Source organism: Procambarus clarkii, chromosome 34, assembly GCF_040958095.1.
Source record: "Procambarus clarkii isolate CNS0578487 chromosome 34, FALCON_Pclarkii_2.0, whole genome shotgun sequence".
Lineage (NCBI taxonomy): Eukaryota > Metazoa > Arthropoda > Malacostraca > Decapoda > Cambaridae > Procambarus > Procambarus clarkii.
Window position 1 is genome coordinate 35,671,974 of NC_091183.1, and position 18,292 is coordinate 35,690,265.

Here is an 18,292-nt window from a genome sequence, read left to right on the forward strand (position 1 = left end):
GCTATTGTTGCGTGCCAAGAGTATTAAAGTAATTCCATATGCTAGGAACATAATGGGGAATGAGGAGGGAGCGGGGACAGTGTATTGTTAGTTGGAGTGTTTTACAGCACGTCCCTCTTCCTGGGGAACAATGTTACCACCACACATGTACCTTCACTCTTCCTCTTGTGTACTGAGCAGTGGGGGACCTCCAGCACAACCACACACTAATTGGAACTCCGCAGTCTCTAATATCAGGCAGGCATATCTGGAGCCTGATGTCACCCTACGACCTCCAGGGTGGCCACGGCCTCCAGGGTGGCCACGGCCTCCAGGGTGGCCACGGCCTCCAGGGTGGCCACGGTCTCCAGGGTGGCCACGGCCTCCAGGGTGGCCACGGCCTCCAGGGTGGCCACGGCCTCCAGGGTGGCCACGGCCTCCAGGGTGGCCACGGCCTCCAGGGTGGCCACGGCCTCCAGGGTGGCCACGGCCTCCAGGGTGACCACGGCCTCCAGGGTGACCACGGCCTCCAGGGTGACCACGGCCTCCAGGGTGACCACGGCCTCCAGGGTGGCCACGGCCTCCAGGGTGACCACGGCCTCCAGGGTGGCCACGGCCTCCAGGGTGGCCACGGCCTCCAGGGTGGCCACGGCCTCCAGGGTGGCCACGGCCTCCAGGGTGGCCACGGCCTCCAGGGTGGCCACGGCCTCCAGGGTGGCCACGGCCTCCAGGGTGGCCACGGCCTCCAGGGTGGCCACGGCCTCCAGGGTGGCCACGGCTTCCAGGGTGACCACGACCTCCAGGGTGGCCACGGCCTCCAGGGTGGCCACGGCTTCCAGGGTGACCACGACCTCCAGGGTGGCCACGGCCTCCAGGCTGAATCATCGCCCATTTGTTTCCGCCTCCGCCGGGGATCGAACCCGGGCCCTTGGGACTACGATCCCAGAGCTCTGTCCACTCAGCCGCGAGGCCCGAAAAGTGAGATTGAGTGAGTGTGTGTATATATATATATATATTCACCTAGTCGTGCGTGCGGGGGTTGAGCTCTGGTTCTTTGGTCCCGCCTCTCAACTGTCAATTAACTGGTGTACAGATTCCTGAGCCTACATATCATATCTACATTTGAAACTGTATGGAGTCAGCCTCCACTCCGTCACTGCCTAATGCATTCCACCTGTTTACTGCTCTGACATTGAAAAAGTTCTTTCTAACGTCCCTGTGGCTTATTTGGGTACTAAAGTCTCCCCCCCCCCTCCTAGTTCTTGTACCACCCGTGTTAAACAGTTTATCCTTATCTACCCTGTAAATTCTTCAGAGAATTTTGTACGTAGTGATCATGTCTCACCTTACTCTTGTCTTCCAGTGTCGTCAGGAGCATTTCACGCAGCCTTTCCTCGTAACTCATGCCTCTTAGTTCTGGGACTAGCTTAGTGGCATACTTTACTTTTTCCAGCTTCGTCTTGTGCTTGACAAGGTACGGGCTCCATGCTGGGGCCGCATACTCCAGGATTGGTCTTACATATGTGGTGTACAAGATTCTGAATGATTCCTTACACAGGTTCCTGAACGCTGTTCTGATGTTAGCCAGCCTTGCGCGTGTTTTTTTGCCTATGTATAACATTGTGGAAATACCTGATTACATTCTCATTAAGAATTTAGCTTAAACATGAGAATCCAGTAAAATTTATAGCAGGTCTCAATATGTTCTGCTTGGTTATTTCAGGCGAGAAACAGTTAATACAAAAATATGGATTTATATGCAGGTTATGCGTATATATTTACACTATATATATAGTGTAAATATTATTATAAACTAAGTTTTTAATCGTTAATTCACTTGTAAGTGTTGGTAGTTGGTTCCATTAGGAGAGAAGTGGCAGGAGCCGCAGCATATTGACAAGTGTGTTGGTGGTAGTAAGTGAAGACGGATGTGGCGAGCTTTCTCACGCCGGGGAGATGAAGCGACGGTGTGAAGCAACGTTAAGGGAATCGATGTGATGGTGGTGCTGGTCCTTGAAGGGAGGTGGTGGTGGTGGTAAAGGCGGCGTTGAAGACGACCCTGCTCCCCACCACGTGTTGGGTACCCCCATGTTGGTTATGTGGATATGTCGGGTACCCCATGTTGGTTAATGTGGGTATGTCGGGTACCACATGTTGGGTATCAAATGCTGGGTGTCGGGAATCACGTGGTGGTTGTTGGGTACAGTTTGGTGGGTGTTGCGACCCACGTGCTGCATGTCAGCGTCTTTGTACTCACCTAATTGTGCTTTCGAGGGTTTAGCTTCATACTATTTTTCCCGCCTTTCAACCGTCAGTCAATTGGTGTACAGTTTCCAGAGCCTATTGGGCTTTGTCATATGTACATTTAAAACTGCCTCCTCTACATCACTGCCTAGTGCATTCCATTTGATAATTACTCTTCACATTAAAAACAAATATGCCTCTGGTTCATTCGAGTACTAAATTTCACCTAGGTTTTTTTCCGTGTATCGCTCGCACTAAATAATGTCCTTACCTGTCCTATTAACTGCCCTGAAAATTTTACATGCGGTAGTCATGTCTCTGCTACGGTCACTATGGACCAGAAACCGGGTTCTTGTTGGACGAACCTTGTTTGTAGTATCTGACCCCAAGTCGGTAGTAAGCTTTCAGGATTTGGCTATGTAGTGCAATGGATAAATAATGGGGGGGTGAACAAAACACTATTCCCTTCACCAATATATTTACAATTAAACCCTTAAATTATAATAAATAGGTTATTACTACAATAATGTGCATTGATGTCACTCTCACTCAGGACAACTGTGCTCACATACAGTGTTCGTCAACCCCAGTGTTTCCACCACCCAGCACCTCGTCCACTCGTACTGGGAAACATTGGCGAGTTCACCTTTCACGTGGGCCAGCCCACCGACACAGTATCACGAGGTGCCTATACCCCACTATCGCTCTCCAGCCACTCGCCGGCAGAGGACCTCAGCCACACACGCTGATCAGGGTCACGAAACAACCAATACACGGGTAGTGAACCCCTGGCAGAAGCCTCTAGCGACAAGCTAGCAGCACTTCAAAACAGGCACCTCACTGTCGTCCGTTACTCTCCTGAGCCAATTCCCGGGTACGACGATCGTTACCAACACTACATTATATAGCAGCCGACACACTGCATAGATCGACGGCGGCTTACTCAGTCTTCGTCCAAGACCAAGCGGAGAGTACGTGGACTGCCCAAGGAAAACTGCCCTTTTCAATACGACTGCCTCCAGACATCACCTCTGTGGACATAACACGTCATCAGTTAATTGGACAGTACACTGGGGAAACCGGAAGGTAACATTTACTCACTGGGAAGTTGACATTATGCTCGTAGCACAACCTAGGTGGCGCTGATCTTGATCCGCCACCTCCCCAGAGGGCATCCACAACGATCTCTCTGTCTAGCCAACGCAGGGAACCAGAGCCATTTGCCGTTGTCACGCCACCACCAATAGATGGCGTTATCTACGTAGCATCCAATATCAGGGGGCAACTCGTTCTCGCACTTTCTTACAGTCCATATTGACTTATTAAGTAAGTGCATATGTGACATACTAATTTATTGTGAATATTTTAGTTTACCTTGAAAAGCTTCATAGAAAACACTGATCTTACCTAATCTTTTTAGTATGTTAAGATAAGCATCTTATTGCTTCGTAATTACAATTATTACTTAACCTATACCTATAATAGGTTAAGTAATAATTGTAATTACGAAGCAATAAATGCTTATCTTAACATACTAAGAAGGTTAGGTAAGGTCGGTGTTTTCTATGAAGCTTTTCAAGGTAAACTAAAATATTCACAATAAATTAGTATGTCACATATGCACGTATTTAATAAGTCAATATTGACTATACGAAAGTGCGAGAACGGGTTGCAGGGGGGGGGGGGAGTTGGAGTGTAGACTCATAGTGGCGCTGAATTACCAGGCCACACTCAGATGGTGGTGACGAGTCCGTAACACTCCTAACTCTTCTGTCGCTTATTATTATTATTAACATCTTTATTGACAAAATTAATTACAATTTTGCCTAATCTGAGGATTTTGATAGTCTTATTAAAGTGAGGATAATGCTGGTATTCACTGTCACGCAGGACAGAGGGTCATACATAAGACAATAGGTCTAAACTGTAGGCTGAAGCACATATATATCATGGTTACAATCAATGTTTTAATGTATGGATATGTGAAAACAACTTTCTGTTGTGCACTGCCACACAAGGGCAGGGATGGGTTCATAAGTGATGCAGCTTAGAAGTAATATAAATAAAAATTGTTCTTCATTCTTTAAAATGGACAAGCAAATTTTGGGTAAATTGTTAGGATGTCGTCCAGAACACCTGAGTCAATAAAATAGTTACACAGTTGGTGGTACAATAGGCCAGGAGGTCTAAAGTCCTTTACGGTTTCACATTCATCAATATAGTGTTCTAGTGAATGCATTAAAGGTTTATCACAGAGTTTACAATCTGAGTATTCTGGTAGTGGCTCAGCCTCACTAACCTGCCAGATGTGTCTATAGCCAAGGCGAATTCGCGCAATGACTACATCACATTGCCTGGTTCGGTTACTGTGCTGACCATACAAATACCTATTATTACAAAACTTGTCATAACTTTTAAAACTGCAGCTTTCAGGTCTCTGGCCATTTCTTAGTTCTTCTAAATCTGAATTAATTTCTTTAATTTGTATGTTTCTAATAATTGCATTAGATAGTCCAAAGTCATAATCAATGTTTTCTTTCCTGCAAGCCTCATTGGCCAATCGATCTACAAAGTCATGTTTTCCAACTCCAACATCGGATGGGATCCACACAAATTTTATACAAGAGTTATTATCATTGGCAAAAATTCCATTCCATTTAATATTACAAGCTACTTCAGACATACATTGTGATGGGTTATTTAAGGACTGCAGAGCACTTTTAGAGTCACAGAAAATAACTCCACCACCATTGAGCTTAAGGTATTCAGTGGCTAGATAAATACCCAATAGCTCGGTCTGTGTCGTGCTTGCCCAGTTGTTCAATCTCTGTGTACTAGTCATGATCATTTCATTCCCTTTATATACTGCACATGCACAACCTGTTCTACCAGTGCCTTATTGCACAGAGCCATCAGTAAAGGCATAGGATTCAGTCGGTTTGAGAATTTGAAGATGACTGTCAATAGCTTCTAATGTTATACATCTCAAAATGTCAGTGTTATACATTTGTTTTACACTGATGGGGGTATAATGCAGAGAGACCTCCACATCTTTCCAAGGGAAAATATAGTGAACAGGTTTACCAGGGCTAAGAGACACATTCAGTTTCTGAAGATTATAGGCACAACAACTGAGCCACACACTGTAGGGAGCTTTTTGCGGCGGATTGAGGGAACAGTCAGAATTGTTTAGAATGGATCTCAATTTAATTTGAATAGAGCTGGGGGGACCATTATTTTTCAAATTTTTGGCGCAAAACATAGTACTAAGTAGAACTATTCTTTCGTAAATGGAAGGTAAGTTTAGTTCCATTCTCATGTTAACAATTCTGACAGTTCTAGGACAACCCAGGATGATGCGCATGGCGCATTAGTATATACATTGAGTGTATATACTAATAAGTGTCGAGTGTTGGGTGGTGTCGAGTGTTGGGTGGAGCAGTGTTGGGTGTCGAGTGTTGGGTGGAGCAGTGTTGGGTGTCGAGTGTTGGGTGGAGCAGAGTGTTGGGTGTCGAGAGTTGGGTGGAGCAGAGTGTTGGGTGGAGCAGTGTTGGGTGGAGCAGAGTGTTGGGTGGAGCAGAGTGTTGGGTGGAGCAGTGTTGGGTGTCGAGTGTTGGGTGGAGCAGAGTGTTGGGTGGAGCAGAGTGTTGGGTGGAGCAGAGTGTTGGGTGTCGAGTGTTGGGTGGAGCAGAGTGTTGGGTGGAGCAGAGTGTTGGGTGGAGCAGTGTTGGGTGGAGCAGTGTGTTGGGTGGAGCAGAGTGTTGGGTGTCGAGTGTTGGGTGGAGCAGAGTGTTGGGTGGAGCAGAGTGTTGGGTGGAGCAGAGTGTTGGGTGGAGCAGAGTGTTGGGTGGAGCAGAGTGTTGGGTGGAGCAGAGTGTTGGGTGGAGCAGAGTGTTGGGTGGAGCAGAGTGTTGGGTGGAGCAGTGTTGGGTGGAGCAGAGTGTTGGGTGGAGCAGTGTTGGGTGGAGCAGAGTGTTGGGTGGAGCAGAGTGTTGGGTGGAGCAGTGTTGGGTGGAGCAGAGTGTTGGGTGGAGCAGAGTGTTGGGTGGAGCAGTGTTGGGTGGAGCAGAGTGTTGGGTGTCGAGTGTTGGGTGGAGCAGAGTGTTGGGTGGAGCAGAGTGTTGGGTGGAGCAGTGTTGGGTGGAGCAGTGTGTTGGGTGGAGCAGAGTGTTGGGTGTCGAGTGTTGGGTGGAGCAGAGTGTTGGGTGGAGCAGAGTGTTGGGTGGAGCAGAGTGTTGGGTGGAGCAGAGTGTTGGGTGGAGCAGAGTGTTGGGTGTCGAGTGTTGGGTGGAGCAGAGTGTTGGGTGGAGCAGAGTGTTGGGTGGAGCAGTGTTGGGTGGAGCAGAGTGTTGGGTGGAGCAGTGTTGGGTGGAGCAGTGTGTTGGGTGGAGCAGAGTGTTGGGTGGAGCAGTGTTGGGTGGAGCAGAGTGTTGGGTGGAGCAGTGCTGGGTGGAGCAGAGTGTTGGGTGTCGAGTGTTGGGTGGAGCAGAGTGTTGGGTGGAGCAGAGTGTTGGGTGGAGCAGAGTGTTTGGTGGAGCAGTGTTGGGTGGAGCAGAGTGTTGGGTGTCGAGTGTTGGGTGTCGAGTGTTGGGTGGAGCAGAGTGTTGGGTGGAGCAGTGTTGGGTGGAGCAGTGTTGGGTGGAGCAGTGTTGGGTGGAGCAGAGTGTTGGGTGGAGCAGTGTTGGGTGGAGCAGAGTGTTGGGTGTCGAGTGTTGGGTGGAGCAGAGTGTTGGGTGGAGCAGAGTGTTGGGTGGAGCAGAGTGTTTGGTGGAGCAGTGTTGGGTGGAGCAGAGTGTTGGGTGTCGAGTGTTGGGTGTCGAGTGTTGGGTGGAGCAGAGTGTTGGGTGGAGCAGTGTTGGGTGGAGCAGTGTTGGGTGGAGCAGTGTTGGGTGGAGCAGAGTGTTGGGTGGAGCAGTGTTGGGTGGAGCAGAGTGTTGGGTGGAGCAGAGTGTTGGGTGTCGAGTGTTGGGTGGAGCAGAGTGTTGGGTGGAGCAGAGTGTTGGGTGGAGCAGTGTTGGGTGGAGCAGAGTGTTGGGTGTCGAGTGTTGGGTGGAGCAGAGTGTTGGGTGGAGCAGAGTGTTGGGTGGAGCAGTGTTGGGTGGAGCAGTGTGTTGGGTGGAGCAGAGTGTTGGGTGTCGAGTGTTGGGTGGAGCAGAGTGTTGGGTGGAGCAGAGTGTTGGGTGGAGCAGAGTGTTGGGTGGAGCAGAGTGTTGGGTGGAGCAGAGTGTTGGGTGGAGCAGAGTGTTGGGTGGAGCAGAGTGTTGGGTGTCGAGTGTTGGGTGGAGCAGAGTGTTGGGTGGAGCAGAGTGTTGGGTGGAGCAGTGTTGGGTGGAGCAGAGTGTTGGGTGGAGCAGTGTTGGGTGGAGCAGAGTGTTGGGTGGAGCAGAGTGTTGGGTGGAGCAGTGTTGGGTGGAGCAGAGTGTTGGGTGGAGCAGTGCTGGGTGGAGCAGAGTGTTGGGTGTCGAGTGTTGGGTGGAGCAGAGTGTTGGGTGGAGCAGAGTGTTGGGTGGAGCAGAGTGTTTGGTGGAGCAGTGTTGGGTGGAGCAGAGTGTTGGGTGTCGAGTGTTGGGTGTCGAGTGTTGGGTGGAGCAGAGTGTTGGGTGGAGCAGTGTTGGGTGGAGCAGTGTTGGGTGGAGCAGTGTTGGGTGGAGCAGTGTTGGGTGGAGCAGAGTGTTGGGTGGAGCAGTGTTGGGTGGAGCAGAGTGTTGGGTGTCGAGTGTTGGGTGGAGCAGAGTGTTGGGTGGAGCAGAGTGTTGGGTGGAGCAGTGTTGGGTGGAGCAGAGTGTTGGGTGGAGCAGTGTTGGGTGGAGCAGAGTGTTGGGTGGAGCAGTGTTGGGTGGAGCAGAGTGTTGGGTGGAGCAGAGTGTTGGGTGGAGCAGAGTGTTGGGTGGAGCAGAGTGTTGGGTACTGGGCGCCGGGGTTGGGGAGGGGGGTTCTTGACCATCTTATTAGGATTAGAAGAACCTCCTTGCTCCCTCAACTGGCAAACGAGCAGAAAATTAAGCAGGTTAAATCGTGTTTCTGGTCGATCGTTTGCATAAAAATGGATTCAAGATTTGCATACGAAGTTGGGCAGAGTATAGATGAACGTTTTTTAATCACCGTTAATTTCTGCTGATTTTAACGTCGGTTTAATGAGTATCGTTAATTTGAATGCCGTGAGAGTAAAGAGAGAGAGAGCGTGAGTAAGCGCAAGAGTACGACCACCACAGATGAGTGATCACAGTGCGTTTACTGAGCACATATAGAAAGTTGCTTTGGCAACAAAAGTCACACAGGTACAGGGTGGTCTGCCTCTTCTTGTAACACACAAGTCACAAAAGTTATGTCTCTCACCTTGCTACACACACACAAGTCAGAGCCTGGCTACACACACACGTCAGAGCCTGGCTACACACACACAGACAAGTCCGAGCCTGGCTACACACACACAAGTCAGAGCCTGGCTACACACACACAAGTCAGAGCCTGGCTACACACACACACACAAGTCAGAGCCTGGCTACACACACACACACAAGTCAGAGCCTGGCTACACACACACACACAAGTCAGAGCCTGGCTACACACACACACACACAAGTCAGAGCCTGGCTACACACACACACACAAGTCAGAGCCTGGCTACACACACACACACAAGTCAGAGCCTGGCTACACACACACACACAAGTCAGAGCCTGGCTACACACACACAAGTCAGAGCCTGGCTACACACACACACACAAGTCAGAGCCTGGCTACACACACACACACAAGTCAGAGCCTGGCTACACACACACAAGTCAGAGCCTGGCTACACACACACAAGTCAGAGCCTGGCTACACACACACAAGTCAGAGCCTGGCTACACACACACAAGTCAGAGCCTGGCTACACACACACACACAAGTCAGAGCCTGGCTACACACACACACACAAGTCAGAGCCTGGCTACACACACACACACAAGTCAGAGCCTGGCTACACACACACACACAAGTCAGAGCCTGGCTACACACACACACACAAGTCAGAGCCTGGCTACACACACACACACAAGTCAGAGCCTGGCTACACACACACACACAAGTCAGAGCCTGGCTACACACACACACACAAGTCAGAGCCTGGCTACACACACACACACAAGTCAGAGCCTGGCTACACACACACACACAAGTTAGAGCCTGGCTACACACACACACACACACAAGTCAGAGCCTGGCTACACACACACAAGTCAGAGCCTGGCTACACACACACACACAAGTCAGAGCCTGGCTACACACACACACACAAGTCAGAGCCTGGCTACACACACACACACACAAGTCAGAGCCTGGCTACACACACACACACAAGTCAGAGCCTGGCTACACACACACACACAAGTCAGAGCCTGGCTACACACACACACACAAGTCAGAGCCTGGCTACACACACACACAAGTCAGAGCCTGGCTACACACACACAAGTCAGAGTCTGTCGTCCTTGAAAGTTGTGGCGTCTGTCACCCCTACAATGAGGGTGTTAGTGTTCTAGAGGTTTGTGTGTTGGAGAGCATTATTTCTTTGAGCAGGAACTGCGGCATGATCTCCCACACATCACCGAATGCCCAGTTATTAGACCTATCGGACCAGTTGGCATGAGGTACCTGGAGCTTTGCAATTACTTTATTCACTCTCATGTTCTTGAAGATATCCTCACAGTGTACCCAAAATTTGCCACTGCTGGGTACTGAACATATGGCCCTGTATGACTAACCATCCTGCGAGATGGAGACTTTTAGTATCTCTGCTGCCTTATTCACTCTTGTGTTGATGATATCCTCATAATGCTCCCAGAGTCTGCCAGTGCAGACTACTTATCATATCCCTCTGTATGACTAACTATCCTGTGTGATGGGGATTATTTAACACCACGTACTTAGCTTTTTGAGACACACTGTACTCCCCTTCATATAGTCTAGGGCAGCTAGTTCTTGACACACACTGTACTCCCCTTCACATAGTCTAGGGCAGCTAGTTCTTGACACACACTGTACTCCCCTTCATATAGTCTAGGGCAGCTAGTTCTTGACACACACTGTACTCCCCTTCATATAGTCTAGGGCAGCTAGTTCTTGACACACACTGTACTCCCCTTCATATAGTCTAGGGCAGCTAGTTCTTGACACACACTGTACTCCCCTTCATATAGTCTAGGGCAGCTAGTTCTTGACACACACTGTACTCCCCTTCATATAGTCTAGGGCAGCTAGTTCTTGACACACACTGTACTCCCCTTCATATAGTCTAGGGCAGCTAGTTCTTGACACACACTGTACTCCCCTTCATATAGTCTAGGGCAGCTAGTTCTTGACACACACTGTACTCCCCTTCATATAGTCTAGGGTATCTGCACAAATGCAGATGTACTTAATGTTTTAATAAAAAAATATGTAATATATATTTTTAGTACAAAATCGAGAAAAAAGCGAAAAGCAAACAAAATGCCTAAAAACGCTAAAACAAAAACACATATAGAGAGAAAAGATAAATATTAAGTGAGAGAGTGATAGAAGTTTAGAAGGGAGAATCAATAAAAGTCAATAGTGAGGTGCGAGGGAGGGAGAGGGAGAGAGTCAACAGAGAGGGAAGAGAGCGACCAGCCTGGCGAGCAGTGGGGCGTGTGGATTATAATGAGACATTTTCACACAAGCATCGGGGTGGCGTTGGTCTTTATGGAGCCCGACACACATGAGTTGTCGAAAACAAACGCCTTAAAGGGGCCGTCTCGGTGAAGGAATTCAAGAATCATTATTATTAAGCGCGTTCTTTTGTACTCGCATTTTAGGAAAATTACTTGGGGAAAAGGGGACCGTGATGAGAGAGTATATTCAATAATCTGTCTTAATATAGTACCGATAACAGTGTTTTGGGAGCGAGGACCGTTGCTTGTTTGGTGAGATCGTCTCACTCAAGTCTCCTTTACATCTCTTTAGTTTTATCGATGGTAAGCCTTGACGAGGTTTGTTATGAAACATTTTCAAACTGTTCATTTTTGTGAAAGGGAATGTGAAGGGGGGGGGGAGAGAAGGCAACTACGGAACATAGAAAAGGGAAAATATATCGGTCGAGAAAAAAGGTGAAGGGTTAAAAGCTACAATATGTGTGAAATTTCAATAAAATGAACACTTATAAAATTATACTGATATGTAAATTGGTAATTATATCAAAAGGAGTGGAAAAGGAGCAACATTAACACTGCAAAATTGAAATAGATAAACTAAGTAAACAAGATATGGAAACAAATTCAGTTAAGAAATAAGAGATACTGAACACTGTGGCCTGTATGTTACTAGTGTGTCACTATCACCAGTGTGTGTCCAGTATAGCCAGACTAACACTGTCACCAGTGTGTGTCCAGTATAACCAGACTAACACTGTCACCAGTGTCCAGTATAGCCAGACTAACACTGTCACCAGTGTCCAGTATAGCCAGACTAACACTGTCACCAGTGTCCAGTATAGCCAGACTAACACTGTCACCAGTGTCCAGTATAGCCAGACTAACACTGTCACCAGTGTCCAGTATAACGAGACTAACACTGTCACCAGTGTCCAGTATAGCCAGACTAACACTGTCACCAGTGTGTGTCCAGTATAGCCAGACTAACACTGTCACCAGTGTGTGTCCAGTATAGCCAGACTAACATTGTCACCAGTGTCCAGTATAGCCAGACTAACACTGTCACCAGTGTGTGTCCAGTATAGCCAGACTAACACTGTCACCAGTGTGTGTCCAGTATAGCCAGACTAACACTGTCACCAGTGTCCAGTATAGCCAGACTAACACTGTCACCAGTGTGTGTCCAGTGCAGTATTGCCACCAGCGTGTGTGGCTAATGTGTTCTTATCCAACCTGCCAGGTCAACACCTATATGTGGTAATGTAGCCAAAGCAACACTTACTGCATGACTGTCTGAGGGCACAGATAAACAAGCCTGAGAGCAGGTGTTTATGAGAGTGTGTTCGTTGGCGGTAGAGAAAATATATTCATAAGAAGATTATCCAGGGAAGAATAACATAGAGACTTTGAATGATGAAAGATCTTGAACAGAGAAAGACCACAGACTGAAGAGAGCTTCTGGACATGAGGGTTGAGATGCTAAATGGTTTTTACTGTACTATCAAATGACTGGAATAAGGAGGCAGCAGAGAATGACAAACATAGGAGAAAAACGAAATCGATAAGCAACTAAAAGAACATCATGTTAACCAATCCACAAGCACTGTGGTGAGGGTTCGAACCTACGTCCAGGATGCTCCCAGACGCGCCTCAGTCGATTGCGCCACGATATGGTCAAAAGAATTGCAACCAGGAGTGCTACTGGCCTCACACGGAACCCGCAGCTTCTCCTAGACAGAAACCGCTCTCTGGTGAGAGCTCTCTCCCTCACCAGAGAGCGCAGCTGCCGTGCACGCTAACTCCACACAGCTCACTCAACACCAGAGAGCGTCGCTGCCGTGCACGCTAACTCCACACAGCTCACTCAACACCAGAGAGCGTCGCTGCCGTGCACGCTAACTCCACACAGCTCACTCAGCACCAGAGAGCGTCGCTGCCGTGCACGCTAACTCCACACAACTCACTCAGCACCAGAGAGCGTAGCTGCCGTGCACGCTAACTCCACACAGCTCACTCAGCACCAGAGAGCGTAGCTGCCGTGCACGCTAACTCCACACAGCTCACTCAACACCAGAGAGCGTAACTGCCGTGCACGCTAACTCCACACAGCTCACTCAACACCAGAGAGCGTAGCTGCCGTGCACGCTAACTCCACACAGCTCACTCAGCACCAGAGAGCGTAGCTGCCGTGCACGCTAACTCCACACAGCTCACTCAACACCAGAGAGCGTAGCTGCCGTGCACGCTAACTCCACACAGCTCACTCAGCACCAGAGAGCGTCGCTGCCGTGCACGCTAACTCCACACAGCTCACTCAGCACCAGAGAGCGTCGCTGCCGTGCACGCTAACTCCACACAGCTCACTCAACACCAGAGAGCGTCGCTGCCGTGCACGCTAACTCCACACAGCTCACTCAACACCAGAGAGCGTCGCTGCCGTGCACGCTAACTCCACACAGCTCACTCAACACCAGAGAGCGTCGCTGCCGTGCACGCTAACTCCACACAGCTCACTCAACACCAGAGAGCGTCGCTGCCGTGCACGCTAACTCCACACAGCTCACTCAACACCAGAGAGCGTAGCTGCCGTGCACGCTAACTCCACACAGCTCACTCAGCACCAGAGAGCGTCGCTGCCGTGCACGCTAACTCCACACAACTCACTCAACACCAACACAACCACCACAAACCCAACGTGGATGGGCAGTTACATGCCACTCAGTTTATATCCTCAGTCTATACTTCCTATATTTCTCATTCCCATCCTCTTCCCCCAATTCATTGGTCACCAAAACAAAAGAACACCGTCTCTACACACAACTACCACAAACTACAACTACTACTACAAAGAAACTACCAACACACCCGGGAAGAGTTACCAAGTAGGAAGGTTGGTCGCTCGTAGAGTGATTAGTGATTAGGCTGTGATTGGCGGCTGGCCCAGAGGACTGGATAATGAGCCTCCGATGGTTGATTAATTATGATGATTAACTAGCTGGGCCGAGGAGGGCAGGGGGAGGGGCAAGCGAGGTCGCGGAGGGCAGGGGCGGGGCAAGGGAGGTCGCGGAGGGCAGGGGCGGGGCAAGGGAGGTCGCGGAGGGCAGGGGGTGGGGCAAGGGAGGTCGCGGAGGGCAGGGGCGGGGCAAGGGAGGTCGCGGAGGGCAGGGGGCGGGGCAAGGGAGGTCGCGGAGGGCAGGGGGCGGGGCAAGGGAGGTCGCGGAGGGCAGGGGCGGGGCAAGGGAGGTCGCGGAGGGCAGGGGGCGGGGCAAGGGAGGTCGCGGAGGGCAGGGGCGGGGCAAGGGAGGTCGCGGAGGGCAGGGGGCGGGGCAAGGGAGGTCGCGGAGGGCAGGGGCGGGGCAAGGGAGGTCGCGGAGGGCAGGGGGTGGGGCAAGGGAGGTCGCGGAGGGCAGGGGCGGGGCAAGGGAGGTCGCGGAGGGCAGGGGGCGGGGCAAGGGAGGTCGCGGAGGGCAGGGGGCGGGGCAAGGGAGGTCGCGGAGGGCAGGGGCGGGGCAAGGGAGGTCGCGGAGGGCAGGGGCGGGGCAAGGGAGGACAATGAAGGCAGGGAAAGTGGGTAAGTGCCGAGACATCTGACGTGGGGCCGGATTCATGGAGCAGTAACACAAGCACTTACGAACCTGTACATCTTTTCTCAATCTTTGGCGGCTTTGTTTACATTTATTGGACACTTTACGAGCACCGAAACATCCCCAGTCAAATGTTATTGTTATAAACAGCCTCATAATGCTTCGGAGCTCATCAACTGCTTAATAACTGTAAACAAAGCCGCGAAATATTGATTAAAGATGAGCAGGTTCGTAAGTAAGTAGAACCCAGTAACTGCTCGATGAATCCGGTCCGAGGAGCAGTGTACACATGGTCTTAGGAAGCGTGCTTGCTGCTTGGACAACAGCTGGGGTTTGGTAGTTCTTATTATTTACTATAATTGTAATGTGTATCGTTTTTATTTGATAGCTATACCCTTCGACTTCTATTTTTATTACCTTTCATCTACAGACTAATACTCCCCGCCACATGAACGCTAGGAAGTGATGATAATGTATGCATGAAAGCAGGAATTAAAAGTTTATCGGAGATATACATATACTGGCTTGGCATTCAAGTCCTGCGCTTCTTAGATAACATGTCTTCATTGTGGGATCACAAGCAACTGGGATTCGGCTCGGAGGCAATGGCTGACGTTGCCAAAACTATGGTGGCTTGCCTCAGCTCTCGGCCAATCTCGGGGAATGAAAGGTTCCCAACCTATATTAGTTTTCCGTTAGCAGTTACATACGTGAACTAAGACATATATATAACAAATATCATTATGAGATCATCACGATATATAAACTAAGTAGTTATGTTAAGAGATGAGAACAAATTAAGACATAGCATGACAAGAGACAAGGAAAGAGGAGAATGGAGGAGAGGGATTAGAGAAGTCGTCAGTAACGAGACCTAACTAGACACGGCTGGGTGTTGAGAGCATAGTAAACTTCTGCGGAACAGAGCAGGTGATTTAGGAGTGCCTGTTGATAGTATAGGGTACCAAGAAGGTGTGGAATACGAAACAAGAGAATGTGTTGTTAGGGAAAGTGAAAGGAATGATGAACATATTCGGGGAGGAGGGGAGGGGGAGGATGGTGTGTTTAGAAAATGTCTTGGGAGTTAGTAGGTAGGAATTTAGGAGGGAGAAGTGTCAGGTCTGTTGGTTTTATCAACACAAAATAAATCATATCAAGTACTGATGAGGAGGAAAAGTGTAGGGTACGGTACATGCAGAAGTAGGATGCTAGGAAAGAGGAAGCTGTGCTAAGGATGTGTTGTGTACTACGGTGATGCGAGTAGCACAGGTGGTGTAGTGTACTGAGATGGGTAAGGTAGGAGGAGGAGGCAGGTGAAGGGTGTAACTTAGGACGGCGTTGATGAGGAGAGACGTAGGGTCGGCCAGACTATTACCCTCATTGTTCTCCCGTCACCACACATTAACCTCTCGCCCTTGTTCCTATCCCTCACTTGCCCACCACATTCAATAACTTCCTGTTACTATGAGTCACGTGTTATCGTGCGGGAATGTCCGCATTTGTTTGTAAAAGATCTACCCAAAATCGGAGCAATTAATATAAAGGTGTTGGGGGAAAATAAAGAGAATGAATTGTTATGTCAAGTGTTGGTGATTACTAAGTGTTGGGATGAGAGGGGCCGAGGTAGCGAGACAGACACTAAGTGTGCACATGGAGGTAGGGGCCCTCTGCCACAAACAATAACAGAGCTTGCGGCAGTGCTCTGCTATAATATGCAGGAGTTGGGTACTGGAAGCCAATAATAAAGCGATTGCTCGCCGTGTGTTGTATATGGAACAGTGATATTGATATTTTCCTGGCTCTGACCTGAACAATCGTTGGGTTTCACTGTGTTTCGTCTCTGGCGTTGTGCGCCAGCACGCCGCACCTCGGACCACCTCACCTAGTACACGTGACCGGTAAAGTATTCTCATATGTCTCGCTTGATCTGAAATGGGACAAAATATTTAGTTGGTTGATAATTGCATCTATGGTGTTGAGAGAGAGAGAACGAAGCACTGTGGTTTGTGGTGAGTGTGGTGGCTACCCGGGCTACCTCTCTCACAGCTGTTGCCTGCCTCCCTCACCTTCCCTCCTCCTCCTCCTCCCTCCCAACCTCACACATCCCTTCCCATCCCCTCCCTCCCTCCCTCCAGCAATTTAACAAATTTTACTTCATGAATTAGATGAATATAGGTAACTATAGATACAGTTTAGATATCAAAATGCATAAATTTCATCATAATCGTGGGGTGTATATATATATATATATATATATATATATATATATATATATATATATATATATATATATATATATATATATACAAGATCAAATGAGAGGAGAGTAATACGAGGATAGGTATATAGAGGGGAGAAGGTGATGGGAACAGGAAGTAGGAAGAAGGCGAGAGGATATAACCAAAGAGTGGGAACACCCGAGCACCAGTACACTGTACAAACACCCGAGCACCAGTACACTGTACAAACACCCGAGCACCAGTACACTGTACAAACACCCGAGCACCAGTACACTGTACAAACACCCGAGCACCAGTACACTGTACAAACACCCGAGCACCAGTACACTGTACAAACACCCGAGCACCAGTACACTGTACAAACACCCGAGCACCAGTACACTGTACAAACACCCGAGCACCAGTACACTGTACATTAAAGTATGGAAGGAGAGAAGAAAAAAACCAAGATAACAGTAAGAAAATACAATATTACAATGTGGGAAAGATTATCAGTGGCGACTCCCGTGGTGAACCACCGGTGGTGTCTCCCGTGCATGACTCCGTGTTCGACACAAGGAGGTGGTGTCTCCCGTGCATGACTCCGTGTTCGACACAAGGAGGTGGTGTCTCCCGTGCATGACTCCGTGTTCGACACAAGGAGGTGGTGTCTCCCGTGCATGACTCCGTGTTCGACACAAGGAGGTGGTGTCTCCCGTGCATGACTCCGTGTTCGACACAAGGAGGTGGTGTCTCCCGTGCATGACTCCGTGTTCGACACAAGGAGGTGGTGTCTCCCGTGCATGACTCCGTGTTCGACACAAGGAGGTGGTGTCTCCCGTGCATGACTCCGTGTTCGACACAAGGAGGTGGTGTCAGTCATTATTGCATTCAGTACTGAGTGTATTTACTGAAGATGTTACTGCTGAAAAATGTCGAAAAGCTATTTCATGGAATGCTTCTGTGACCTAGTTCTTCAGTCTCCATTAAATGGCCTTGATCATGGAAGAATGTACCTTGATAACTAGTTGATGATAACTGAATGAGTGCTTTAGTGTGAAGTGCTTGTGTAATGTTTGTCTAGTATTGTCACTGCAGGTCTCTTTTGGTGCTGCTGTTCAGGGTCTCGATAATGATGGTCTGGGTGCGTGAAGAAATGCAGAAATATTTAATCGATTCTTGTTGTTTATGTATTGTTACTCTCATCCAATCATCATCAACCATCATTATCACCAAGAAAGAAACGGTGGTCGAGGAGCTGGCTAGCCATCTCGCCTGGCTAGCCATCTCGCCTGGCTATCCATCTCACCTGGCTAGCCATCTCACTTGGCTAGCCATCTCGCCTGGCGAGCCATCTCGCCTGGCTAGCTATCTCACCTGGCTAGCCATCTCACCTGGCTAGCCAACTGTCCTCGTCTCACATCTGCATGCTGCTGTCTTTCATCACCTGTATTTACTTTCTTTTCTCTGTCGCAGAGGCTGCCAAATAGAAATTACTGAAATGTAGAAGTACATTAAGATCAAAATGAACTCTTCTAAGTGAAGTAGTAGTTAACAAATGAATATATATTTATAATTTATGTGCACTGATATTATTTCGAAGACACTTTGG

At 49.1% G+C, this 18,292-nt stretch overlaps 2 protein-coding genes across 2 annotated transcripts in view; one reads left to right on the plus strand and one right to left on the minus strand.

Annotated features, from left to right (window-relative positions):
- The first annotated feature begins 257 nt into the window (after positions 1 to 257).
- LOC138371055 (inner ear-specific collagen-like) lies at positions 258 to 971 on the plus strand. The gene has a single exon (XM_069335706.1). It carries the CDS (start codon positions 258 to 260, stop codon positions 969 to 971), a length of 714 nt encoding a protein of 237 aa, XP_069191807.1.
- Positions 972 to 2,684: 1,713 nt separating this feature from the next.
- The window catches only part of LOC123762020 (lachesin), a 205,750-nt gene continuing 190,142 nt past the window's right edge, over positions 2,685 to 18,292 (minus strand). The window contains exons 9-10 of the mRNA XM_069335777.1: positions 16,268 to 16,388; positions 2,685 to 3,254 (exon numbers count right to left, since the gene is read on the minus strand). Of these exons, the coding sequence (XP_069191878.1) occupies positions 3,227 to 3,254; positions 16,268 to 16,388 (149 nt within the window). The 3' untranslated portion in view covers positions 2,685 to 3,226. The remainder of the gene's footprint in view (positions 3,255 to 16,267; positions 16,389 to 18,292) is intronic.